The 24,941-nt window shown below is 39.5% G+C and overlaps 1 protein-coding gene across 3 annotated transcripts in view; it reads right to left on the bottom strand.

Annotated features, from left to right (window-relative positions):
• The window catches only part of AKAP7 (A-kinase anchoring protein 7), a 145,717-nt gene extending 122,963 nt beyond the window's left edge, over window positions 1-22,754 (bottom strand). For 2 of the 3 annotated variants that reach the window (XM_023230668.2, XM_023230665.2), the window contains exons 1-3: window positions 22,433-22,754; window positions 18,653-18,784; window positions 3,927-4,066 (exon numbers count right to left, since the gene is read on the bottom strand). In XM_023230668.2, coding sequence (XP_023086436.2) covers window positions 3,927-4,066; window positions 18,653-18,784; window positions 22,433-22,697 — 537 coding nt within the window. In that variant the 5' untranslated portion in view covers window positions 22,698-22,754. The remainder of the gene's footprint in view (window positions 1-3,926; window positions 4,067-18,652; window positions 18,785-22,432) is intronic. The other variant, XM_023230664.2, reaches the window with a different exon arrangement.
• Between the last annotated feature and the right edge of the window lie 2,187 nt (window positions 22,755-24,941).

Here is a 24,941-nt window from a genome sequence, read left to right as displayed (position 1 = left end):
ACATAGAAAGAAAGAAAGAAAGAAAGAAAGAAAGAAAGAAAGAAAGAAAGAAAGAAAGAAAGAAAGAAAGAAAGAAAGAAAGAAAGAGAAAGCAAGCAAGCAGGCAAGCAGAGGAAAACCTTTTTCTTCCATTAGTATATTTTTAAAATATATCAAAAAAATTAACACACTCCTAATTTCAATCAGCTTCTGACTGTTCCTTGATTTTTTCAATATTGATTCTTACTACCTCTCAAAAGAAGGCATATAAAACCAATATATGGGTAAATCTAGCTAGAATTAATTAAACAATTCTAGTCATTTAAGAAACATTTAGGATTTACTATACCCCCATTGGAATGTTTTCTTCTTTTCTTTTTAAACTAACATGCAATTGAAAGTTAATGGAAACACATACTTTCATATACTTCCAATTAGGACATTTTTATGCAGCCGTCCTAATCCATTTTCCAATTCTATTTGCTTAAAATATGAAATCAAGATTTTCTACTAATAAAGAATTCCAAACTTCTAAGAATGTGTTTTAAATCAAAGACCAGTGGAATTTTGAATACTTTTTTCTTTAAAACTAGATGCCAACATGTAGAGGCCAAAAGTAGAGCAACTCATTGTGAATATGCTAGCTTCCAAAAGCTTGTTTGCAGGTCACTTAATTGGAACTTGGAATACAGTCTTCCATTGAAACAATGTTATAAATGCTACTTTTTTCCCAAGCCTTCCCACAAAAGCTCATAAGTAATTTAAAAAGAAAATTAACATTAGACACTTTAAAACAAACAAAAATGTCCTCATGCAGAAGATATAAAATATAACTCCTAATCTTGCCTGATTCCTACATCTCTTCCCCATATTTGTATGTAAGCATTCTAAGTGGTTAACTACAAATAAGTCTCTTAAAAGAGAAACATTAAATTATTTGGTTTCAGGGTCACTTGAAACCTGCATTTCCCTCTATTATAAGTTACCCTACCTCCTCCAAAACCAGTAAACTGCTATTGAACCTGTATTATGAAACCACCATTACATTGTATTTATTATTTTTAAGTGTTCTGGTTATAACTTGGAATGACAGGAATACACATTTGCCATGAAACAACAGCAGAGAGAGAAAGAGCGAGAGCGAGAGAGTGCGCGTATGTGTGTGCACCTACTCTTGAACAAACACTAGTCTAGGTATGGGCATGCACTAAAAACCCTGTGAGGAAGACAAGTGTCAAGTTGCAAGGATGACAAATGTGAAAGCTGTGAAAGCCTTTAGCTGACAGGAAGGGGGCAAGGAAAGGGATAGTTGACCTAGACGAGGTGGTCATGGGTAGAGAGGTTTGAGATGAGATTCTGGCATTAACAAAACCAAGAGGAGCAAGGAGAAAACTCCAGCCAGAGAAGGCTTTCCCTGGGGCCGAGGGAACCTGGAAAGCCCAAGGAAGGCTAGAAGAGCTCGGGCAGAAAAAGCAAGGGCTGAAGGGGAGAGGACAGAACAGACAAAACCTCAGAGAACATGGAAAAGAAGTTGTCTTTATCCTATCGGTGGGAAAATCCTGAAGTATATAAGCAGGCTGGTGACATGGCTAGATTTGGGTTTAGAAAACAGTCATCTGAAAGAGGTATTATCACCCACCTCATTTTACACCTGAACAAACTGAAACTTGAAAAATGTTGGTAACCTGACCTACACATGTAGCGGAGTCTGTGACTCAGTTGGTATTAACAAGTCTGTCAGACCCAAAGCCTGCACTCTTTCCAGCATCTATACAACCTTACAGGGGTAGGGAGGCAGAAACAAAGGCTACAGCAGGTTAAAGGATGAAAACCAAAAGCTGCGGACAGGACTCTCATCCCCTTTCTCCCTTCCCTTTTATGATGCAAAGCCTAGAAGTTAGTGGTGGAAGGAAAGAATTTTTCTCTCCTCCTTCCTTTCAATCCCCTTCCCCACATTCCCTGTCCCATCAGCACATCACCCCACCAGTCTTCTCCGGAAGGGGTAAGAAGCCATAACACAGCTAGGAGGGGAGAGAGGGCAGACATGGAGGTGATGCAGAGATGCTGCTCAGTCTCCCCCAGGAGCAAGGAATACAGGTGAAGGGAGAAGCAGAAAATGAGCGGCCTAGGGAAAGGGACATTCAGCGGTGTTCATCGAACATCTAGACTGAGAGACCCTGTGAAATCAAAATACAGAACCTGGATTCTCTTCCAATCACAAATCATGTGTCCATAGGGAAGTCACTTCAACTGTCTGACATTCAGTGTCCTTAGGACCTGGCTTCTGTGTGGCTGCTCATGAAAGCAGCAGCACCTCTCACTCCCTGAGCTCTTCTAATCCCCATAGGTATACATAATCCTAAATTTCAAACCAAACAACTTGCAAGTATTTTAATAAAATGCATAATTGCTGATTATACTAACTTTGTATTGCCTAAACACTTTTAAGGACTATTTCACTAGGACTTTTAATTTTTTTTTTTTTTTTTTTTTTTTTTTGAGATACAGTCTGGCTCTGTCACCCAGGCTGGACTGCAGTGGCGCAATCTTGGCTCACTGCAACCTCTGCCTCCTGGACTCAAGCAATCCTCCCACCTCAGCCTCCCAAGTAGCTAGGACCACAGGTGCCAGCCACAATGCCTAGCTAATATTTGTATTTTTAATAAAGACAGGGTTTTGCCATGTTAACCAGGCTGGTCTCAAATTCCTGGGCTCGAGAGATCCACTCACCTTAGCTTCCCAAAGTGCTGAGATTACAGGCATGAGCCGCCACACCTGGCCCTCATTAGGACTTTTAAGAAGTATTCCTCAACCAAAGGAATCAAATATGTATCAGTAAAATCAGAATATGATTCTTCACTACATCAAATCTAAAATCTTCTATGGCTAAGTAACTCTTCTCTTGTTATGTATATTTTCTCCCCGGCTAAACTGTGTCTCACAGACTAGGTATTTCCTAGAATGATACAACATAATTTATTTTTTCTTTTGATATTTATTTCTTTCATTTTAATTTTGATTTGATTTTTAACAATTTGCTAGCATTCCCTAGAGACATGCTAGTTAAACAAGGAGAAGGGCAACCTGAAAATGTGCCTGGTCAAAGAGATTATAACCCACAAACAGAAATTCAAATCCGGCTCTTAAATTGGGCCAAGGGGTAAAAACAGTCAGTCTTCTAAGTGAGGTGTTCTTTCCTGCAGCATTTTAATTCCTACCTCACTGCTTCAGTAGTTGTAATGAGATGCAGTCGTTTTCTCTCTCAGGGGTTTCTCAGTAGGAGCTAACGGGCTGGTTCCATTTCCTATTATTTATTACATTAATTTTTCAGATTTTAATAGATTTCTACCAAGTGTAATGGTGCAATATTAAGTTGTTACAACACTGAGTAATTTTTTGAAGAAACTATGTTGAAATAATCACTATCATAAACAAGATTAAGCAGCAAGAAACCCCAGTTTACTTTCCCAACAGAGATCTCAGAATCCTCTTTTCTCAACTGGTCACTGCTCCCTACTTCCAAAGGGTCCCTCAGATAAAATGAAAAAACACTTGCAAATGACCTTGACATGCCACGTAGCAACACTTTTTCAAGTGGGTTTTGCAAAATTACTGTTTAAATATGATTGTCTAAATATTTTTGGAGGCTGAGGTGGAAAGATTGCTTGATTCCAGGAGTTCAAGGCTGCAGGGAGCTATGACTGTGCCACTGCACTCCAGCCTGGGTGCCAGAGCAAGACCCTGTCTCAGAAAAATAAATAATATTTTCCAAACTTGTTGTTTAAATACATTTCTATTACTTAAATAGAAATATTCCCTGTATAGTCCTGCCAAAATGCCACCAAAGACTCTTAGAAGCTGAGAGCAAGTGGGTTCATAAGCATTTAGTATACTTTAAATTTAGAATAAAATTTCACAGTAAAAATAATTTTTTTAAAAAATAGTACCTCTTTGTTGGTGATTGGAATGGATAGGAAATAGTTGGGTTGATAATCTTTTTGCTTTTTTTTCCTCTTCTTTACTTGATCACTCTTGATCCATTCATTTTCTTGACTTCTCTTCAAATTTATTTGAGGTTCATCAGTGACTAGAGGAAAAAAGTCAAACAATACGTCTAATACATTTAAACAATACGTCTAATACATTTAAACAAAGATAATACAGCCAGAAAAAAAGCAATATATAAGTAGCAATCATTCATAAGTATCATTTTCAAATCTAAAGCAGGAGTTTGCAAACATTTCTGTAAAGGACCTCAGTAAATAGTTTAGGCATTGCAGATGACATAGTCTCTGCCATTAACTACTCAACTCTGCTGTAGACAAAACATAAATGAGTGGGTACAGGTTGTGTTCCTGCTTTATTTTCAAAGCAGAGTGGTTAACCAGATTTGGCCTGAGGGCCTTAGTGAGCTGACTTCTGATCTGAAGCACAGCTCCTGGCACCACAATGTTCATAACACTAAGAAAGATCATTTTTCAACCATCCCGTACAGGTATATATGTAACTTCTAGGGCATAACCCTACTGTCACACAAAGTTTTGGTCTGTGGCCACTGTAACGCTATAAACTATTTGTTGCAAAAATTAAGAGAATGCTTTGGAAACTTCCATAGCAATGGGGCAGAATAATTTGGTCTGCTGAATTTTGATTTCTACTTTGTAGGTCTTTTATTTCATTTTCTAATAATTCACTTTTATTGTATTTTACAAAAGTATCCATTGGCAGCAAACAAGAAATTTTTTTTAAAAACTGATCCTTAACAAAAGGTAATCTGAGAAGCATTTACAATATCACTTTTTAAAGTAATCCTTGTAAGATTCATTTACAACATCTAACAATTCTAATTATGAAGCATGCTCCCAGAAATAATTACTAAATCTGTGTGAAATGCCATTATCTTCTTTTTTTTTTTTTTTTTAACAGATTCTATCAGGGCTTCCATATACATGCAAAACTACAATCCATTAATTGAGCTTCCAACCCATGTCTTCTTGAATAGTAGTTCATTGTTCAAAATAGAGTTCCTCTGCAGGACATGGTGTCTCACACCTGTAATCCCAGCACTTTGGGAGGCTGAAGTGGGAAGATCACTTGAGGTCAGGAGTGTGAGACCAGCCTGGCCAATAAGGTGAAACTTCATCTCTAAAAATACAAAAATTAGCCGGGCATGGTAGCACATGCCTGTAGTCTCAGCTACTTAGGAGGGTGAGGCACAAGAATCACTTGAACCCAGGAGGCAGAGGTTGCAGTGATCCAAGACCATACCACTGCACTCTGGCCTGGACATCAGAGTGAGACTCTGTCTCCAAAAAAAAACAAAACAAAACAAAATAGAGTACCTCACAGAGACTTTGTGAAAATTCAAATATATTTTCTGAGGTGTTATTTTGAAAAAGGTAGGGAAGAACCACTTTACCTTACATTCCATCCTATTCGGTTGGTTTTATCTTTGGGATCAACTCTAATAGACCACAGTAACTACCTCCCTTAAGAAGGACTGTGAAAAGAAGTCTGGGCTCAACCCACAGCCCAACGTCTGTGTGCATATGCAACTCTGCTTTAACTAAATTCCTTATTTTACACATGATAAAACAGAAAAGCAGAAAACCTTTGCTACTGTATCAAACTGCTTCTCTACTGAAGTTCTGCACAACTAGTTAATATTACACATAAAACCACTGAGCAAAAATAATTGTTCTTATTCTGTTTATCTTTGAGGTATTAATAGTAAATGATTTTAAGCTAATGTCTCAAAGAGTATTTTAATGCTAATTTCTAAGAAAAATAGTACAGCATGTTTAAAATTAAAAAGCTAAGGATGTGTAGGAATAGATGTGTTTTCTTTCCACAACATATATTTGTAAGACCTAAAAATGGGGTAAACTAAGAGCAAGGTGGCCTGGGCAATATATCTGACCATATCATTATGAATGAAGGCAAAATTATCTGGTGTGTTTGTGCATCTATTTCATCACTATATCTCTCAATGGTATGTCTAATGATTAATGTGGCTAATGATAGCTCTTCATGGTTAGAGGATACACATTTAAAATATAAATTATTACTAGCTTCTTTTACACACGTAAGCTTACCAGAACTTTATAGATTTTATTACTAAGAAACAGTTTGTAGCATTTTTATCTATGTTGCAAGAATTATGTGAATTGTCTCATTCATGATGCCATTGGGTTTTATTTCTTACGTAAGAGTTTTAATACGGCAAATCAAATCAATATATCGTTGGGTTGCCTGCAATTTTACACATCGAAAAAAAGGTCCTATATCTAACTGTAGTAATATGAATATACTAATTTTAAACAGAAGCTACAAAATACGCTAATGAAAAACACATATATTTTAAATCCACTTCTAAATACATTTGTAGCCCACCACCACCTACTGTTAATAAATTAGTACTCTGAAAATGAAAGCCATTTTTAATATAGTTGGAACCAGAGCACCTGGGTTAGAATCCTGGCTCTCCCACATACTAGCTGTGTGACTGTGTAATTTTAGACAAGCACACAAACCCTCTTTACTCAGCTTCCCTGTGTAATTTTAGAATAATAATAATAGTTACTTCATAGGATCTTTTTGAGGATTGAGTGAGTTAATACATAAAAACGTTTAGACCACTTCCTGGTACAAAGTAAACACTATTATTAGCTATTATAAGTATTAGATAATACCCAGAACTAAACATAATTAGGAAGATAAATCTGTATCTGCTAAAGAACATTTAGGAAACTCCAAAAAGAAACAGATGATTTATAAACTCTCCATTGTTTTTACTCATCCAGACCACTTGTACCTTCTATGAGTATGGAAAATGAAGAGCTGTCCTGAACAGTTCTTTTTTGTTGTTGTGTTTTTGTTTTGTTTTGAGACAGGATCTCACTCTGTTACCCAGGCTGGAGTGTAGTGATGCAATCATAGCTCATTGTAACCTTGAACTCCTGGGGCTCAAGTGATCCTCCCACCTCAGCCTCTCCAAGCAGCTGGGACTACAGGTATGTACCACCACAGCTCATTAATTTTTCATTTTTTATAGAGGTAGGGGTATCACTATGATGCCCAGGCTGGTCTTGAACTACTGGACTCAAGCAATCCTCCCATCTTGGCCTCCTAACATGCTGGGATTACAGGCATGAGCAACCACACCCATCCCTAAACAGTTTTTTTAACTAAATATAATGTTGAAAAATAAATTTCAGGCTGGGTGCAGAGGCTCACGCCTGTAATCCCAGCACTCTGGGAGGCTGAGGCGGGCAGATCACGAGGTCAGGAGATCGAGACCATCCTGGCTAACACAGTGAAACCCCGTCTCTACTAAAAAATACAAAAATTTAGCCGGGCATAGTGGCGGGCGCCTGTGGTCCCAGCTACTCCGGAGGCTGAGGCAGGAGAATGGCGTGAACCTGGGAGGCGGAGTTTGCAGTGAGCCCAGATCGTGCCACTGCACTCCACAGCACTCCAGCTTGGGCGACAGAGCAAGACTCCGCCTCAAAAAAAATAAATTAATTAAAAAAATAAATAAACTTCAAAAGCAAGACGCCGTTTTTTAAGGTAAAATTACAAATCAATTCTAAATAAGTTCCTAGTGTCTGTCCCTTGTATTTCATTGTCCAGATCACCACACAGGGCTAACCCCAAGCAACACAGGATGCTGGGATGGTGAATCTGGCAGCTATCAACCTGCGCTGGGAAAAAAATACTCTACAAAAGATAGAAGGGGGAACAGCACAGTTGAGAAGATGACTAGTACTGTGTGTTTCAATCTATAGAGGCAGCACTGGATAGTGAAAAGGCCAAGGACCTTAAGACCAGATTTCCAACAAGCATCTTTTAATTAAGTTACTTAATGGGTTTATCTGAGAACTTCAAAATATTACCAATCCTTGGAAAAAGAGCTGATTCCAGGTCTGGAGCATACAATGTATGAGAGTTCTGGAAATTCAAAAGACTCCTGGGATCATATGAGAAGATCTCTAAAGTCAATTTAAATGTCTTCCCATTGGTCAAAGATGGGACAATGTGTGCACCAAATAGAATAAACTTCAGTGGCGTTAAATACATCAAATATACTTAAATCCATCCATTCTTAATGATACTAAAAAAATTAAAGCCAGAAATTCACAGGTCACCTTTAGAGGAGTCTAGAGAACCATGATTCTAAATATCTGATGATAACGGAAAAAAGTCAAGCATTTATTCCATCTTTCCTTATAACCAAATAGTCATTTAGGAAATTAAATAGCTAGTTAAGATAAAGTTCTTTATAGAAATTTCAAGCTAATTAATGCAAAAAGATAGAGTTAGAATATCACCATTTCAAAATGCTTAACAAAGTAACAGATCAACCCAATTACCGTCAATGGATGATCCATTAGATGGAAAGTTGATGGGGAACTTTAACAATATTTTAGAGTAATAAGACCTGAAGCCACGGATCAATCTTAACATCACAAAAAGGCAAGACAAGCAAACATTATTTGCCTACTGATGTCACACTATAGGAAATTTAAAATACTATCTTTGGCCAGGCACAGTGGCTCATGCCTGTAATCTTAGCACTTTGAGAGGCCTAGGTGGGAGGACCACTAAAGGCAAGGAATTTAAAACCAGCCTGGGAAATACAGCAAGATCCCATCTCTACAAAAAATTTAGAAATTAACCAGGCATTGTGGTATGCACCTGTAGTCCCAGCTACTTGAGGTGGGAGAATCACTTGAGCCCAGGAGTTTGAGGTTACTGTGAGCTATGATCATGTCACTGTACTCCAGTGTGGATGACAGGGTGAGGCCCTGTCTCTCAAAAAGAAACAAAAAATTCTATCTTTGGAGCATTCTTGCAAATGTCACAAACTTCATTAAGCCTCTTGATCTAACTACCAGTTTACTAGAAGTATAAGAGACAGAGAAAAATGTTAAATGACCAGAATATCAAAACTTCTACACAACCTGATTTCTTCAACAATCCACGCACGCATACACATACCCAAAAGGAGAAAAGAAGATGTATACATGAAAAGAGACTCAAGAGATGTATCAATTAAATATAGTGCATAGATTTTGGTAACTAATTCAAATAATCCAGATTTTTTTTTTAATTATGACATAATCAGAGATTGTCTGGTTATTTGATGACATTAGGAATTACCATTTTTTTGGTATAGTAAGAATATTTTGAATTTTTTTTTAAGATTCTTTACCTTTTAAAGAAACATACTAAAGTATTTACAGATAAAGTAATATGTCTGGGATCTACCTCAAAATAATCAGTAAGGAAGAGGTAATGAATACATGAGGCTTGTCCTATTTTCTCTAACATATGCTTGAAAGTTTCTACAATGCAACATTAAAAAAAAAAACACAGGGGGAGGAAGGAACATTTAGACAATCTCTCTCAGGTGTCTCTTCCAGTTCTAGCTTTCTGTGATTTGTGGTAAAGGTACTAACTGTTAACACTTGTACTAATTAGGACAATTCATGGTGATATTAAATAATAGATTTAAGACTGAGAATCAGAAACCTACCATCTAGGTTATTTTTCCTAAATTGCAAGCATCAACCTACTAGTGGGTTATGGAATCAACTTAGAAGATAATAAAGAACACTTTTTTTTTCTTTTTTTTTTTTTTTTTTTGAGGCAGGGTTTTGCTCTTGTTGCCCAGGCTGGAGTACAATGGAGCAATCTCTGCTCACTGCAACCTCTGCCTCCTGAGTTCAAGCGATTCTCCTGCCTCAGCCTCCCGAGTAACTGGGATTACAGGCACTCACCACCATGACCAGCTATTTTTTTTTTTTTTTTTTTTTTTTTGAGACGGAGTCTCACTCTGTCGCCCAGGCTGGAGTGCAGTGGCCGGATCTCAGCTCACTGCAAGCTCGGCCTCCCGGGTTTACGCCATTCTCCTACCTCAGCCTCCCGAGTAGCTGGGACTACAGGAGAGACAGGTTTTCACCCTATGGGCCAGGCTGGTCTCGAACTCCTGACCTCAGGTAATCCACCCTTCTTAGCCTCCCAAAGTGCTGGGATTACAGGTGTGAGCCACCACATCCGGCCGATAAAGAGCACTTTTTAAAGAATGGAATGGAATGGGACAGTAGTCATGTAGATAGTATATTGCTCACAGTGAGTATAAGTATTGTTTTATGAAATTTTTATTTCCATTTTTTGCATACACTGTTTATTGAGTGGCCATGTATAGTACATTCCTTACTGTGAAGATAAAACATATAATCATTTTTTCTGTATTTTACTCACACTCCAATATGAACAATACTACAGAGGGGGACAGAATTAACACAATATTTAAAAGACCACTGACACTTCCAGCATTTTATGATGTTTTCTACCTTATCGATTTAACACTAAACTGTCTTCCTGTCTGTAGCAACTTATTTTTGCCATTTCAAACATCCTATAAATCCATTTTGAAGGAAAAAAAATCATAATCTCTCAAGGTAATGGTTATAACATATAACAACTCTAACCATTCTGGTATCAGGAGAATGACATAGTATAAAACCACAACCCAAAATACATTCAGGTAAAAATAAAGTAGGACATGGTTTGCGTAAATTTATTTAGTTTTCTATAATTTTACCAATAACTATTTAACTTTCCTTTGAAAAATTTTCTTGTTAGGCATCACAGACTGTGTGTAGTTTTAAAATACCAAATGACAGATGGGGGAAAAAAGGAATCCTGTATTTATTGCTATAGTACAGTTTTACTGACCCTTGTAATACACTTTTCTTAATTCTGTGAGCCCTGCTGATTTATCAGACACTTGATACACACTGAGCCCAATCTCTCTCTCTTTTTTTTTTTTTTTTTGAGATGGAGTCTCACTTTGTTGCCCAGGCTACAGTGCAAGTGGTGTGGACTCAGCTCATTGCAACCTCCACCTCCCAGGTTCAAGCGATTCTCATGCTTCAGTCTCCTGAATAGCTGGAACTACAAGCATGCACCACCATGCCCGGCTAACCGTTGTATTTTTAATAGACATGGGTTTTCACATGTTGGCTAGGCTGGTCTTGAACTCCTGACCTCAAGTGATCTGCCCTCCTCAGCCTCCCAAAGTGCTGAGATTACAGGTGTGAGCCACCATGCCCGGCCCCAATATCTCTTCTCTCTTGTTTGCATAACATCTCTGATTTTATCTGTAAAGTTTATTTATATATGGCCAAAGTATAAAATCCGTGCGCTTTTCATTACTAAACTCCATTTTATTTACCACTTTGAAATCATAATGTAGGTTCTAAACTACAACTGGATATTATTCTTTACTTTTAGTTTCATATGAAAATATAAGGAACAAAATATTTATGTAATCATCTAGTTTACTAATTAGAACTTCAAAAATCAATGGCCATAGAACAAAATGTAGAAAAATTTGGCCACACGCCCAGGACCTTTCAACTGGATTATTTAGAGTAACTTCATTGGTTAGCAAAAAAGTCATCAGTTGGAGTACAGCTCATAAACCCATCTTATAAATTTAATTTATTCCACTTGTTAATTTTCATAATGATTTCAGTAGCCATTTTAATGTGTTGTATGAATCTGGTCTTGCTGACAAAGCCTGTAACTCTCTGATATGTGTATTTGTTTTTTCAACTGAAGCACCACATGTCATTTTATGTAAACTATTTAATTTTTTCTCAAGTTCTATTTATTCCCTCAAAAACTACAAAGAAATGAATGATGAGAAAAATTAAGTCATCCATCTGTTATTGTGGTTTCATTGTTTTCACACTTACTCTTAGCTAAATGGTTGAGAATTAATTAGATTTGTTTTGATATTTTATTTTTTCTTGTTATTTAGGCAGCTAAAATCTTCAAAGTAACCAGTCCTAAAATTCCTTAGCTATATGACTTACAATACTATCTTCTATATTTCATAGAATATTTTTTTTGAGACTGAGTTTCACTCTTGTTGCCCAGGCTGGAGTGCAATGGCACAATCTCGGCTTACTGCAACCTCCACCTCCCGGGTTCAAGCAATTCTCCTGCCTCAGCCTCCCAAGTAGCTAGGATTACAGGGACACGCCACCATACCCAGCTAATTTTTTGTATTTTTAGTATAGATGGGGTTTCACCATGTTGGCCAGGCTGGTCTCAAACTCCTGACCTCAGGTGATCCACCCGCCTCAGCCTCCCAAAGTGCTGGGATTACAGGCATGAGCCACCACGCCTGCCCGTATATTTCATAGAATTATTCCCCTTTAGTATCTCAATAATCTTTGGCAAATTACTAAAACTTCCTAAAAAAAAAATAATCTTACCTTCTCCCTCTTTAAGTTTCTATGATGATTATGTGCTAGGTGCAGTGGCTCACACTTGTAATTCCAGCACTTTGAGAGGCTGAGGCAGGTGGATCACTTGAGTCCAGGAGTTTGAGATCAGCCTAACCAACATGATGAAACCTTGTCTCTGCTAAAAATACAAAAAAAATTAGCCAGATGTGGTGGCGGGTGCCTGTAATCCCAGCTACTCGGGAGGCTGAGGCAGGAGAATCGCTTGAACCCAGGAGGCGGAGGTTGCAATGAGCTGAGAACGATCGCACCACTGCACTCCAGCCTGGGTGACAGAGAAGGACTATGTCTCAAAAAAACAAAAAAAGTTTCTATGAGGATTATATAAGAAAATATAAGCATTTAGCAATGTGCTAGAGGTGCTCAATATTATTATTATAAAATATTGCTCTTAAAGGGAAATTTTTTATAAATATTTAATTTAGCAAACATATGCAAGAAAAAATCTGGTGAAACTAAATTAATGAAAATGTACTGAGGCTAGTTACATTTTAAGGACTTAATATGTATTGAGGAATTGAATCTTTCCAACAATCCTGTGAGACAGCTACCATTATTATGCCAATGTCATCCATAATGAATGAACTTGAGCCTGGAAAAAGTACACACTAGCTGAACTAACTACATCCTCAGCTCAGCACCAATAACAGTATGTAGTACATAACACACTCAATAAATATGTGTTGAATTAATTTAGTGATTGGGCTTGTTCCAATTTTTATTTATTTTCTTATGTTTTAACAAAAGAAAAGATATCAACAATTTATGTTATTTGGGGCAGATATTTGCCTTAAGCTCTCTCATAATAACATTTGGAATATGTAGTATATGCTTCCCCAATTAATTATAGAGGACACAGAAAACAATTTATCTTTTATTTTTTTTAATCGACACAGGGTAACCACCTATTATATCAGATACAAAGATTCAATCTTTATTTGATATAGCATTTTTCTACAAAAAAAATTTTAGGTGAGGGTAAGTTTCAATTTATATTTTAAGATGTTGAAAATCTAAGTATTTTTTAAATATAATAACTTGTTAGGATTAATAAGTAGCAAAATTACGATTTCCCATATCTTCAAAATCTCCAATTACAGAATAGAATTCTGTGTGACGTAAAATAAGAATTATAAGCATTTTAATATAAGGAGAACTGAATTCCACATTTAGGGAAGACATGACACACAAAAAAAGGGAAATCAAAAGACTTGATTTAAATGTGGCTTGAGACCAGGCATAGTGGTGCATACCTGTTATCCCAGCTACTCAAGAGACTGAGGTGGGGGGATCACTGCAGCCGAGGAGTTTAAGACTAGTCTAGGCAACATAATGTGATCCCATCCCTAAATAAATTCAATAAATGTGGCTTGATAGTTGAGAACTGTGATTCCCTTAAGAGACTAGAATCAATTAAACTAAAACTCCCCACAAAGTCACACTGTGGGAAGCACACTAGGCTATTCCCAACAGCAGAATGACTCTCCATTCTACTTTCAGATGCAGAACAGCAGCAACCCAAATGTTTTTCTGGATGGTTTACTGGGTTTATAATCAACTGACCCACAACATTTCCCGTGTAAACAGCAAAGACCCCATCCAAGTCAACCACGCACTAAGCTGGATTTTCTACTAAAACGTGTCCACCCTATGGAGGCTGTACTGTCTCCTCATCATTTTTTGTTTTGTTTCTTGAGACAGAATCTGGCTGTGTTGCCCAGGCTAAAATGCAGTGGCACAATCTCTGCTCACTGCAGCCTCTGCCTGCCGGATTCAAGCAATTCTCCTGCCTCGGCCTCCCTAGTAGCTGGGATTACAGGTATGTGCCACCATGCCTGGCTAATTTTTGTATTTTTAGTAGAGACGGGGTTCCACCATGTTGGCCAGGATGGCTTCAAACTCCTGCCCTCAAGAGATCCGCCAACTCGGCCTTCCAAAGTGCTGGGATTACAGATGTGAGCCATGGCAGCCAGCCTCCCCATCATTTCTAAAAGATTTCCATTGTACATACACTTTGGATATTTCACTTCTAATATACTTTTACATTCTCATATTTAGTTCTAATGCATGCTATCTTCTAATTTTTGTTATAATATTCTAAACTATAACCCTAATAAAAGTTTGTTCTTAAAAACAAAACTAACCAAAACACATCAAGACCCATCTCACCCAACCAGACCACATGCTGCCTAATCAAGATACCACACTCACACTGAAGGCAATGCAGCTGACAACTGGGACGCTAACCATTTCAGGGGGAGTTTTCCTACTGCCAAGGATTCCCCTTCCCATGATGTTTTTGTTAGCACTACTTTCCTCATTGCTCTGCCAGGGTGTCTATTAGCAAGAATTTCTTGGCAGTTAACTCGCAATTTCCACACGCCAAAGAAAACTAAAGGAACCACAGGCAATAACCAGCAGCCTGAGAATTTTGAGGTTGCCATCTACCATGGAGGAAATGAGTAGACTGATTACTAAATGTACAAGAAAGCCAAATTCAGTCCATTCAAGCCACAAACTAATTATATTGTGTTTCGGGCACAAACACTATTATTATATCTTTCTTATGGTTTAAGGGTTGGCAATAAAACTCTCAGTTTTTGTACATTTCTATAAAAATCTCACTTCAGAAAAACTAGTTAGTAGTTTCTGGTTTGCAAAGAATTTTACTATTTGTTCCTTAGTGTTTTAGTAAATGCTATCATACAAATGAGAGAGTAAGTTGTCCCCAGATAACTAATGGGTATGTTTCAAAGGTTTTATAAATAACATTTATTCATTATTTTACATTTTTAACTTCTTTCTTGCATACATTATCTTTTTAGCCATAAAGCAACACTATGAGATAAACAGGAGGGAATTTTTATTCACACTTTAAGTGTCAAAGGTCCAAGTAAACAATGAAGTAACCCAAATTTAAAACACAAGTTTTCTGTTTTTCCCTTTGTACCACACTGCCCATGTATAAGTTGGAGCCTGGAATTTTAAATCCATCTTTCCACAAAAGTAATATAATACATGGTGGTTTGGAGTCTAGACTAATCCACAAAGACTTTTAACTCATAAAGCCTGAATTATCAAAAAGCATATATATTAGTTAAAAGTAGACTTTTGTGGACTGGCCTAAGCCCCTAATATACATAGATAACATCATTTCTTTGGTAAAAAATACACCGTATCTTAGAGGGAAAAGACCCTGTTCATAATGAAGAACTAGCCATCCTTCCAATGCACATCCTCTGAAGAAACAGCTGTGGCTTTCAGAGCAGGAATGAAATGCATGCCACAAACACATCCAGCCCCTTCCTTCTTTCTCATCCCAATGGCTATTAATCTTCTTACCAGTAGAGATACAAGAATATGGTGGCTACAGAAATACTATTTGCTCTCTGGGATTCTGGAAGTATCTTGCTTTCTGTCGCTAGTAGAAGCTATGTGTTCATATATACTAGACATATGTAAGATATGTATAAATCAGAAGTGCCTATAGCTGGAAGAATGAACAGACTCATCTCTTGTTCCAATCTAACTTATGCACTCCAATGAGAGTGATTCAGAGACTGGAACAAGGCTCAGAGGGAGAAGTGCAGGTGAGTAAGGTCCATGGTGGGCACACAGGGCATGGTTATTCATGAGAAGTCTTCTTTATTTACATCCAAATTAGAGAAGTTAGTGAAATAAGAAAGAAGTGATTGAATTTTTAAAATATATTCATTTTATTTGCTCGACAAGTAGGAAATTAAGAGGAAAACATTAAATCCTTGCTATTCTCACTTTTTTCTTTTTTTTTGAGATGGAGTCTCGCTCTGTTGCCCAGACTGGAGCCCCAATGGCTCGATCTCGGCTCACTGCAAGCTCCGCCTCCTGGGTTCATGCCATTCTCCTGCCTCAGCCTCCCAAGTAGCTGGGACTACAGGCGCCCGCCACCACACCCGGCTAATTTTTTGTATTTTTAGTAGAGACAGGGTTTCACCATGTTAGCCAGGATGGTCTCGATCTCCTAACCTTGTGATCCGCCCGCCTCGGTCTCCGAAAGTGCTGGGATTACAGGCGTGAGCCACCGTGCCTGGCCACTATTCTCACTTTTTTCTAAGAATATCTTCTACTTAACAGGTATGTAAATTCTTCAGTGAAGATTTCCCCAACAGCTGTGAAACTCACAAACATGGTTCTTCTCTACAGGGCAGTTGCAAAGGAAGATAGGAAACACCTCTTCCTGATTCCTTTTCCCCTTGGATTATGGAATGGGAAAGACTGCTTAATAAAACACCAGAGACTTAATATGTTTTAAGTAACACATCTCCCCAAAATACAAGTCAGGTTCACTGCCTCCAGAAGACAGTGTGATAAAGAGTAGTGTGGTTTCTGAGACTGGCTAAGCATCAGAATCACCTGAGATGTTTAAAACAAATTTTAAACAAAAAGATTCCCTGGTAGGAGGCAAAGGTTGAAAAAGAAGAATCTGTGCTTTTACATCGCTCTGTAGAAAATTCTGATGGTCAGATAATTTCAAGAGCCCTGGATAGTTCATACTCATCCTCCAAGCCTCTACTCTTGCCAAACACCTAGGAAGGCTTCCTTAACACCCTCTCCTCCCACACCCAGGTTAGATGCCTCCCTGCACACATCCTCATGCCATGCACTTCCAGAGCAGCCTGTACGGCATTCATCTTATGAGATGATAGCTGTCAACAGACTGGCTCCCCAACGAAGCTGGGAGCTTTTTGACGTTCAAGACTGTCATGTGTTTTAACATTCCCAATGTCCAACAAAATGCCTGGCTACAAATGTTCATCAAAGAAATGACTAATAAATCAGAAACCAGATTCTGTAACTAGTTCTTTCCCACTGTGTGAATTTAATTTACTTAACTGCTCTAAGTCAGTTTTCTTTTCTCAAAATGAAGAGACTAAAGCAGATGATTTCTTATGCCACAGAGCCCTAGTCATGAAGAAAGCATATCAAACCACGGCAAGGCTTTATGTAAGACTGCAAACAGCTGAATGGCACAGAGTATGTAGTCAATAAATATTTGAATATATTGATGCTTTTCCTTATTTTCCTCCCCACAAGTAACCTGGACAATAGTCAAATCTTTAACATTTTCAGTGGCGGTAAACCCAAATATCATGGACAGTATTGTTTTTACAATGAAATAAAACAGATTTTTTTAAAATTTATTTATTTTACTAAAATAAAGATGGGGGTTTCGGTATGTTGACCAAGCTGGTCTCAAACTCCTGGCCTCAAGTGATCCTCCCATCTCAGCTTCCCAAAGTGTTAAGAATATAGGCATGAGCCACCACATCTGGCCAAAACGTATTTGGATATTTATGTAATTCCAGCAGTATTTCAATCAAGTAAGCACTGTTGCTCTAAAGTTTGTGAATGAAGCTCTCAAGAACTGAATCGATCCAATACACGAATATTTAATTAAAAGTTGACCTATTCTCAATATTAGCCTGTTGAGCTCCATTGGGGCAGTGATAATGCCCATCTTGTTCACCGATGGACCCTCCCAATGCCTAGCAAAGTGCTTAGAGGATACCAAACAGCTAGTAAACATGTGTTAGATAAACGGGTACTGCTGAAATCAACAGTGGCTCCACAATAATCAAGGGCATTATCTAGCCCATTATTTTCAGAAGTAGCTTATAAACTAAAGAATGAGCTGGCTCAACATTTTGTGAGACATGTCAATATTATCTGTGATTATTTTATCACAGATTATTATTATATATTAATATAATAATATATTATTATACCAATAGATATATTATCTATATATTATAAGATTATACAATATATAGGATAATATATATTATATAATAAAATATATAAGATTATGATAATATCTATTTTAAAACTATTACATAAAAACAAAACAAAACTTGGCAAGGCACAATCATTCACATCTGTAATCCCAGCACTTTTGGAGGCCAAGGCAAGAGGATGGCTTGAGCCCAGGACTTTGAGACCAGTCTGGGCAACATGGCAAGACCCTATCTCTACAAAAAAAATAAAAACGTAGCCGGTCATGATGGCACACATGCCTGTGGTCCCAGCTACCTCCCACCAGGAAGTCTGAGGTGGGAGGATTGCTTGAGACTAGGAGGTCAAGACTGCAGTGAACTGTGATCACACCACTGCACTCCAGCCTGGATGACAGAGTGAGACCGTGTCTCAAAAAACTAGAATAAATAAAGGAAATGAAATCAAAATTAAAACTCAAAAACATAAGTACTAAAAGTGAAATAACTTACAAAGAAAAAAATATATATATAACATATATACAACTAAATTTACTACTCATTGCTTCTAAATACATGTTTACTTAATAAAGTACTTACTTCCACAGTCATCCTGAATATCTACAGTAGCAAATGGCATGTCTACCAGAGAATCCATAGTATTGGCTTCAAATTCCTCCGACATTTTCTTTTTTCTTGATACATTTTCACACTCATTGGAATTAATTTCTCCTTTAACGTATCACAAACAGAAAAAAAGGATTATTTAACTTGTTATTATTTAAACTTATATCCTAAATGAAAATAACTCAGCTAACTGAATATAAATTAACATCTGTTAAGAAAGTACCACTTGTGTTCAAATATATCATAAAGTTATAAACATTTATACCACATTCTATATTTTTGTACAGACTTATAAAGCTTTTATCATTTTCTAAAACACAGTATTTAACATATGATTAGATGAAAACTGAGTCAATCAGTAATCCTCAAGATCTTTTATAGCTATATTTTAACTCTAAAACTACATTTTTTTCACATACCTTTTAAAATAACCAACAAGGTTTTGTCAGTCATTCTCATTCTTATTTTTAGCAATATCACTTATGTGCTCTTATTTGTACAAGTTCTGGCCTATAATTTTTTCTCCAATAAAGACTTTCAAGTTGTTTCTCTCCATCTTTACATTAAACACTGGAAATTTAGTTAAAAATACATGGTTCTAAGTAATGCTTTTCTGAAAATTCAATTATTAAGAAGCAAATGATCTTACAGTTTCCCTAACTCCTCTCCCATGGTCATGTACTAACTTTAAAGCCATATTTCCTATTTAGTCTTTTTGTTTGTTTTCTTGCTATGGGTAGAACAATCATATACCTTGGGTGGAGGTAAGAGAAAGAAGGTGTATGTTTAAATTGATAAAGTTAATTGCTAAATTTATCAGATGGTAGTCTCCCCAGTGCCATTATAATCCATGCCTTTACTGACAGACACAAATGCTGTCTGAACTAATAAGATTGAACAGAATCCTGGAATACTAATGTAATTTTTACTCTAGATATTTACTAAAGATTAATTTACCACTCAAGATATTAAAGAAGTCCTTTAATTCATTGTCTTGTAATACTCTATTTTCAGATACAATACCTGTAAAACATATTCCATTAAGAATATGGCTTACAACATAGCTATGATGATAGGTCATAGTTAACATACATGCCAAAAAACATAAAATTTTATTGCAATTTGATTAATCTCTACTATTGTTCACACACCCACATCCCTGTTGTATTAGTCCATTCGCATTGCTATAAAGGAATACCTGAGGCTGGGTAATTTCTAAACAAAAGAGGTTTATTTGGCTCCTAGTTCTGCAGGCCGTACACAAAACACAGTGCCAGCATCTGCTTTAGTGACGGCCTTGAGAAGCTTAAGATCGTGGAGCAAGGCAAAGGGAAGCCAATGTGTCACATGTGAAGAAAAAGAGCAAGACAGAGAGGCAGAGATGCTAGCCTCTTTTAAGCAACCAGATCTCACATGAACTCATTACTGCAGAGAGAGCACCAAGGCATTCATGAGAGATCTACCCCCATGACCCAAACACCTCCCACCAAGCCCCACCTCCAGCATTGCGGATTACATCTCAACATGGGATTTGGAGGAGACAAACATAAAAACTATTATTATTCTGCCCCTGGCCACCTAAATCTCACTGCAAAATATAATCATCTCTTCCCAATAGTCCCCCAAGGTCAACTCGTTCCAGCATTAACTCAAAAGTCCAAAGTCTCATTTGAGACTCAAGGTGAATTTCTTCCACCTATGTGGCCAAGGCTAAACAGTATAAACTGCTTGTAAATGCTGACAACTATGCTGAATATATTCATATGTTTCTCATTTCTGCTATTCAAACGTTTCAAAATTGAATATTACCTTTCTAAGAAAAACAATACATGCATTTTAAGTATATTATAAAACCATACCTTTAAATATATGCTAATATTAAAATATAGGTGAAGCAAATGACTTCATCAAAAATAGGCCAACAGGGCCGGGCAAGGTGGCGTACGCCTGTAATCCCAGCACTTTGGGAGGCCAAGGCAGGCAGATCACGAGGTCAGGAGATACAGACCATCCTGGCTAACGTGGTGAAACCCCATCTCTACTAAAAATACAAAAAATTAGCCAGGCGTAGTGGCACACACCTATAGTCCCAGCTACTCAGGAGGCTAAGGCAGAGGAATTGCTTGAATCCGGGAGGCGCAGGTTGCAGTGAGCCGAGATTGTGCCACTGCACTCCAGCCTGAGCAACAGAGGGAGGCTCTGTCTCAAAAAAAAAAAAAAGAGAGTGAAAAATGGGTATGGACAGTTCGCCCACTGTCACACAAAATGCAAGTTTCCTACCTGGATAATAAATGACTACTCAATTTTCCTAAGTAAGTCTCTTATCACTCAACTAGGTAAATAGTAAATTTATCCCAGCTGAGCAAGTTGGCTCACACCTGTAATCCCAGCACTCTGAGAGGACTGCTTGAGCCCAGGAGTTCAAGCCTGTCGGCATGTTGGCACGGACCTTGCAGTTCCCGCTACTTGGGGAGGCTGAAACAGGAGGTTGGCATGATTCCAGCAGATCCAGGCTCTAGTGAGCCATGATCGCGCCAGTGCACTTCAGCCTGAGCAACAGAGCAAGACCCTGTCACTAAATAAATAAACAAATAAATAAGTTTATTCCTAAGAACAACTAGAAAGGGCCAAAGGCATCCATTCTAGTCCTGGCTTAGCTACTAAAAATAGTATTAACATCTTACACGTTAGTAAATGTTGACCGCTGCGTAGAAATCAACAAGTTGCCTAACCTCCAGGCTTTCCTTTCCTCCTCATAAAAAGGGAACAAAAGTACAATCCAAATTATTGGGGAGAAATGGACAAAATAAGTTAATAATGTCCGAAAATGGATGAAAGGAGGAAGTAACCTCCACAAACATCTTAAACTTTATATGAGTAAGGAAAATACACAGATATGCTAACAAGATCCTGAATTGCAAGGGCACGGAACTTAAACAAGGAACTGGAGTATGGCTCATTTCTCCTTAACAAATTCCATTCCCATGTGTTTCCTAATTGCAAAAACTCACTGTCATCACTCCATTCACTTAACAATTGTAAACATATTTACATGAGTTAACTGCTATTTATATAGCACACGTTAACGTTTTTATGCTGTTTATACTCTTGTATGAGTTTATCCTATGAAAATCTTGCAGAGGAGCACCTTTTCTCTAATTGGTTTGCGGTCCCTTTTACCGAAAGTCCAACCCCTAACTCGCTCCACTCACAAAGTTCAATTCACAACAAACGCTGACACAAACTGGAAATTCATCCCGGGCGCTAGTATAGACTTGGCGCCAGTTTTAAAAGCGGTCATGTCCAAACCTGGCAGAAAATCCTAAATGAGACAGTATGGTGGTTCAGGTGCTTAATATTTGTGATATAAGATAAAATCGAGATTTTACTAGGTTTTGTTTACATTTACTCACATCGACACCGTCGAAAGCAATGTGTACTGGCATTAAGTTTGTGCAAAGGGTCACCGGATGAGAAAGGGAAAAAGAAAAGTGAAACTCTGGGATGGGCTCAAACCCCCGCTTCCTGTCGGACCCACAATGCGTGCATTAAAACGCTTCGCTACAGGCAACACCGATGTACACTCGGTTGCACCGGGCTCCTCGGTGCTACCCTGAGTCCTTTCTGGAAGGAGGGAGACTCCGAGCAGGGCTGGCGCGGGTCAGGCCCTCCCAGAGGTCGAGCGCAGAGCGGGTCCAAGCCCCCGCGGCTCCTGTCGCTCCCGCCCCGGCCCGCTGGACAGCCAGGTCTCACCCGCTTCGGCGCGCTCCATGGTCGCGGTGCATGCGGGCGGCGCGTCTGGGCTGGCAGCAGCGGCTGTGGCGGGCCGCAAACAAGGGCTGGAGGAGAGGTTGAGGCCAGGGCGGGGCCCGGGGCCCGAGGGTAGTGCGCTGGGCCGGGGCGGGGTCCAGCAACAGGCGGCGTGGGCCCGGCCAGCGGAGGCCAGGCCTGCGGAAGCGCGGAGCTTCCCAAGCCGCAGCCCCCGCGGCAGCAGCAGCAGCAGCCGCAGCGCCCGCATGTCAGGCCGGACGCCGGAACCAACCGGAAGGGACCGACTCGAGTCGCCGGCGGTACCCGGATTCGAGCGAGAGGGGCGGCCGCGCTCGGGCAGGGCGGGGGAAACTAAGGCCGGCGACTGCGGCGTCACGGCAGCCCAGGTCGTCTCGACTCTGCAATGCAACGCTGGGTCCTCGCCTGCCTCCCAAGCCCCGCGGCCTCCGATGGCCTTATAAGCCCTCATTTATATCCCGTGGTGCAGCCTTTCCTGTCCCACGCTTTCAGGGGCGAGATTGGGACTAGGATGAAAGAATTCTCTGGCCTGGTGTCTTTTGAAAACCCATGTACTTAGTTTTGCAATCAGGGTTCTGATTACAGAATATTTGGGAAGAGCGAAATGTACAAGAACGAGACCTTGTACTTCTGTATAATAAGATACTTTATTTACCTTACCTTAAAAAATACAAATTGTGACAAAGTCTCTAATTTTTAACAATGATGTTATGTGTAGACATTAAGAGGAAACTAGTTGCTGGTTTTTGTAGTGTAAGGTTCTGCTGTGAATAAATTGTGAGAAAAAGCAATTTACTTAGTTTAAAAAAAAAATAAAACTTTTCCCTTGAAATAGAATGCTATTGGGATTGGTTTTAGTGCAAAGAAACCAGGGGACAAGAACATTAGGTGCATCCGTCCACAAATAGCATTTTTCGTGAGTAATAACACTTCACTTATGTTGAATGCATCCTAGAATAGGGATGGAAGAAAAGACCCCTACACAGCCACAACAGCTGGCGTAAAGGCTGCACACTAAAAGTCAGCAAACTAGTTACTCTGATTTTCAAATAATTTTAACATGTTGAGTATCTGATGCCCATTTATGGGCTGGTAGAAAAGTACAACCAGTTCCCCTAATATTTATTTAATGCCTGAGCTCTGTGCTGAGAATGTGCAGGTAAGACAGGTCTTTTACTTATGGAGCTGATCATGTCATAGTGAGAGGTGACAATGTGCTAGCCACCCTCCTGCTCTCGGCACCTTCTCGGCCTCAGAGTCCACTCCCGCGGCACTTGAGGAGCCCTTCCAGCCCACCACTGCACTGTGGGAGCCCCTCTCTGGGCTGGCCAAGGCCTGAGCCAGCTCCCTCTGCTTGTGGGGAGGTGTGGAGGGAGAGGCGCGGGCGGAACCGGGGCTGCCCACTGCATTCATGGGACAGCGCGAGTTCCCAGCAGGCCTGGGCTCCAGGGTCCCGCACTCAGAGCAGCCGGCTGGCTGCCGACCCGGGCAGTGAGGGGCTTAGCACCCGGGCCAGCAGCTGCCTAGGGTGTGCTGGGTCCCCCAGCATTGCTGGCCCGCCCATGCACGCTCTAATTCTCACGAGGCCTCAGCCACCTCCCCAGGGGGTAGGGCTCAGGACCTGCAGGCCGCCATGCTTGAGCCCCCACCACGTGGCCCAAGCCTCCCCTATGGGCGCCACCCCCAGCTCCTCTGGTGCAGTCCCATCAACCGCGGAAGGGCTGAGGAGTGCAGGCATATGTCTAGCTAAAGGATTATAAATGCACCAATCAGCACTCTGTGTCTAGCTCAAGGTTTGTAAAGGCACCAATCAGTGCTCTGTGTCTAGCTAATCTAGTGAGGACTTGGAGAACTTTCCTGTCCAGCTAGAGGATTGTAAATACACCAATCAGCACTGTGTGTCCAGTCTAGGGATTTTTTTAAATGCACCAATCAGCACTCTGTAAAATGGACGGATCAGCCGGATGTGGGTGGGGCCAGATAAGGGAATAAAAGCCAGCTGTCCCAACCAGCAGAGCAACCTGCTCGGGTCCCCTTACATTCTGCAGAACGTTTGTTCTTTTGCTCTTTGCAATAAATCTTGTTGCTGCTCACTCGGGTTCCTGCGGTCTTTATGAGCAGGAACATTCACCTCATGTGAGGGTCTGCAGCTTCACTCCTGAAGCCAGTGAGACCAAGAACCCACCCGAAGGAAGAAACTCTGTAGGCATCTGAACATCTGAAGGAACAAACTCCGGACACGCCATCTTTAAGAACTGTTAACACGCACAGCAAAGGTCTGCAGCTTCACTCCTGAAGCCAGCAAGACCATGAACCCACTGGAAGGAATGAACAACTGCAGAAGCGCCCCCTTTAAGAACTGTTTAACACTCACCGTGAAGGTCTGCAGCTTCACCCCTGAAGTCAGCGAGACCACAAACCCACCAGAAGGAAGAAACTCCAGACACATCTGAACATCTGAAGGAACAAACTC

Source organism: Piliocolobus tephrosceles, chromosome 5, assembly GCF_002776525.5.
Source record: "Piliocolobus tephrosceles isolate RC106 chromosome 5, ASM277652v3, whole genome shotgun sequence".
Classification (NCBI taxonomy): domain Eukaryota; kingdom Metazoa; phylum Chordata; class Mammalia; order Primates; family Cercopithecidae; genus Piliocolobus; species Piliocolobus tephrosceles.
This window is presented reverse-complemented; position numbering and strand designations above follow the sequence as displayed.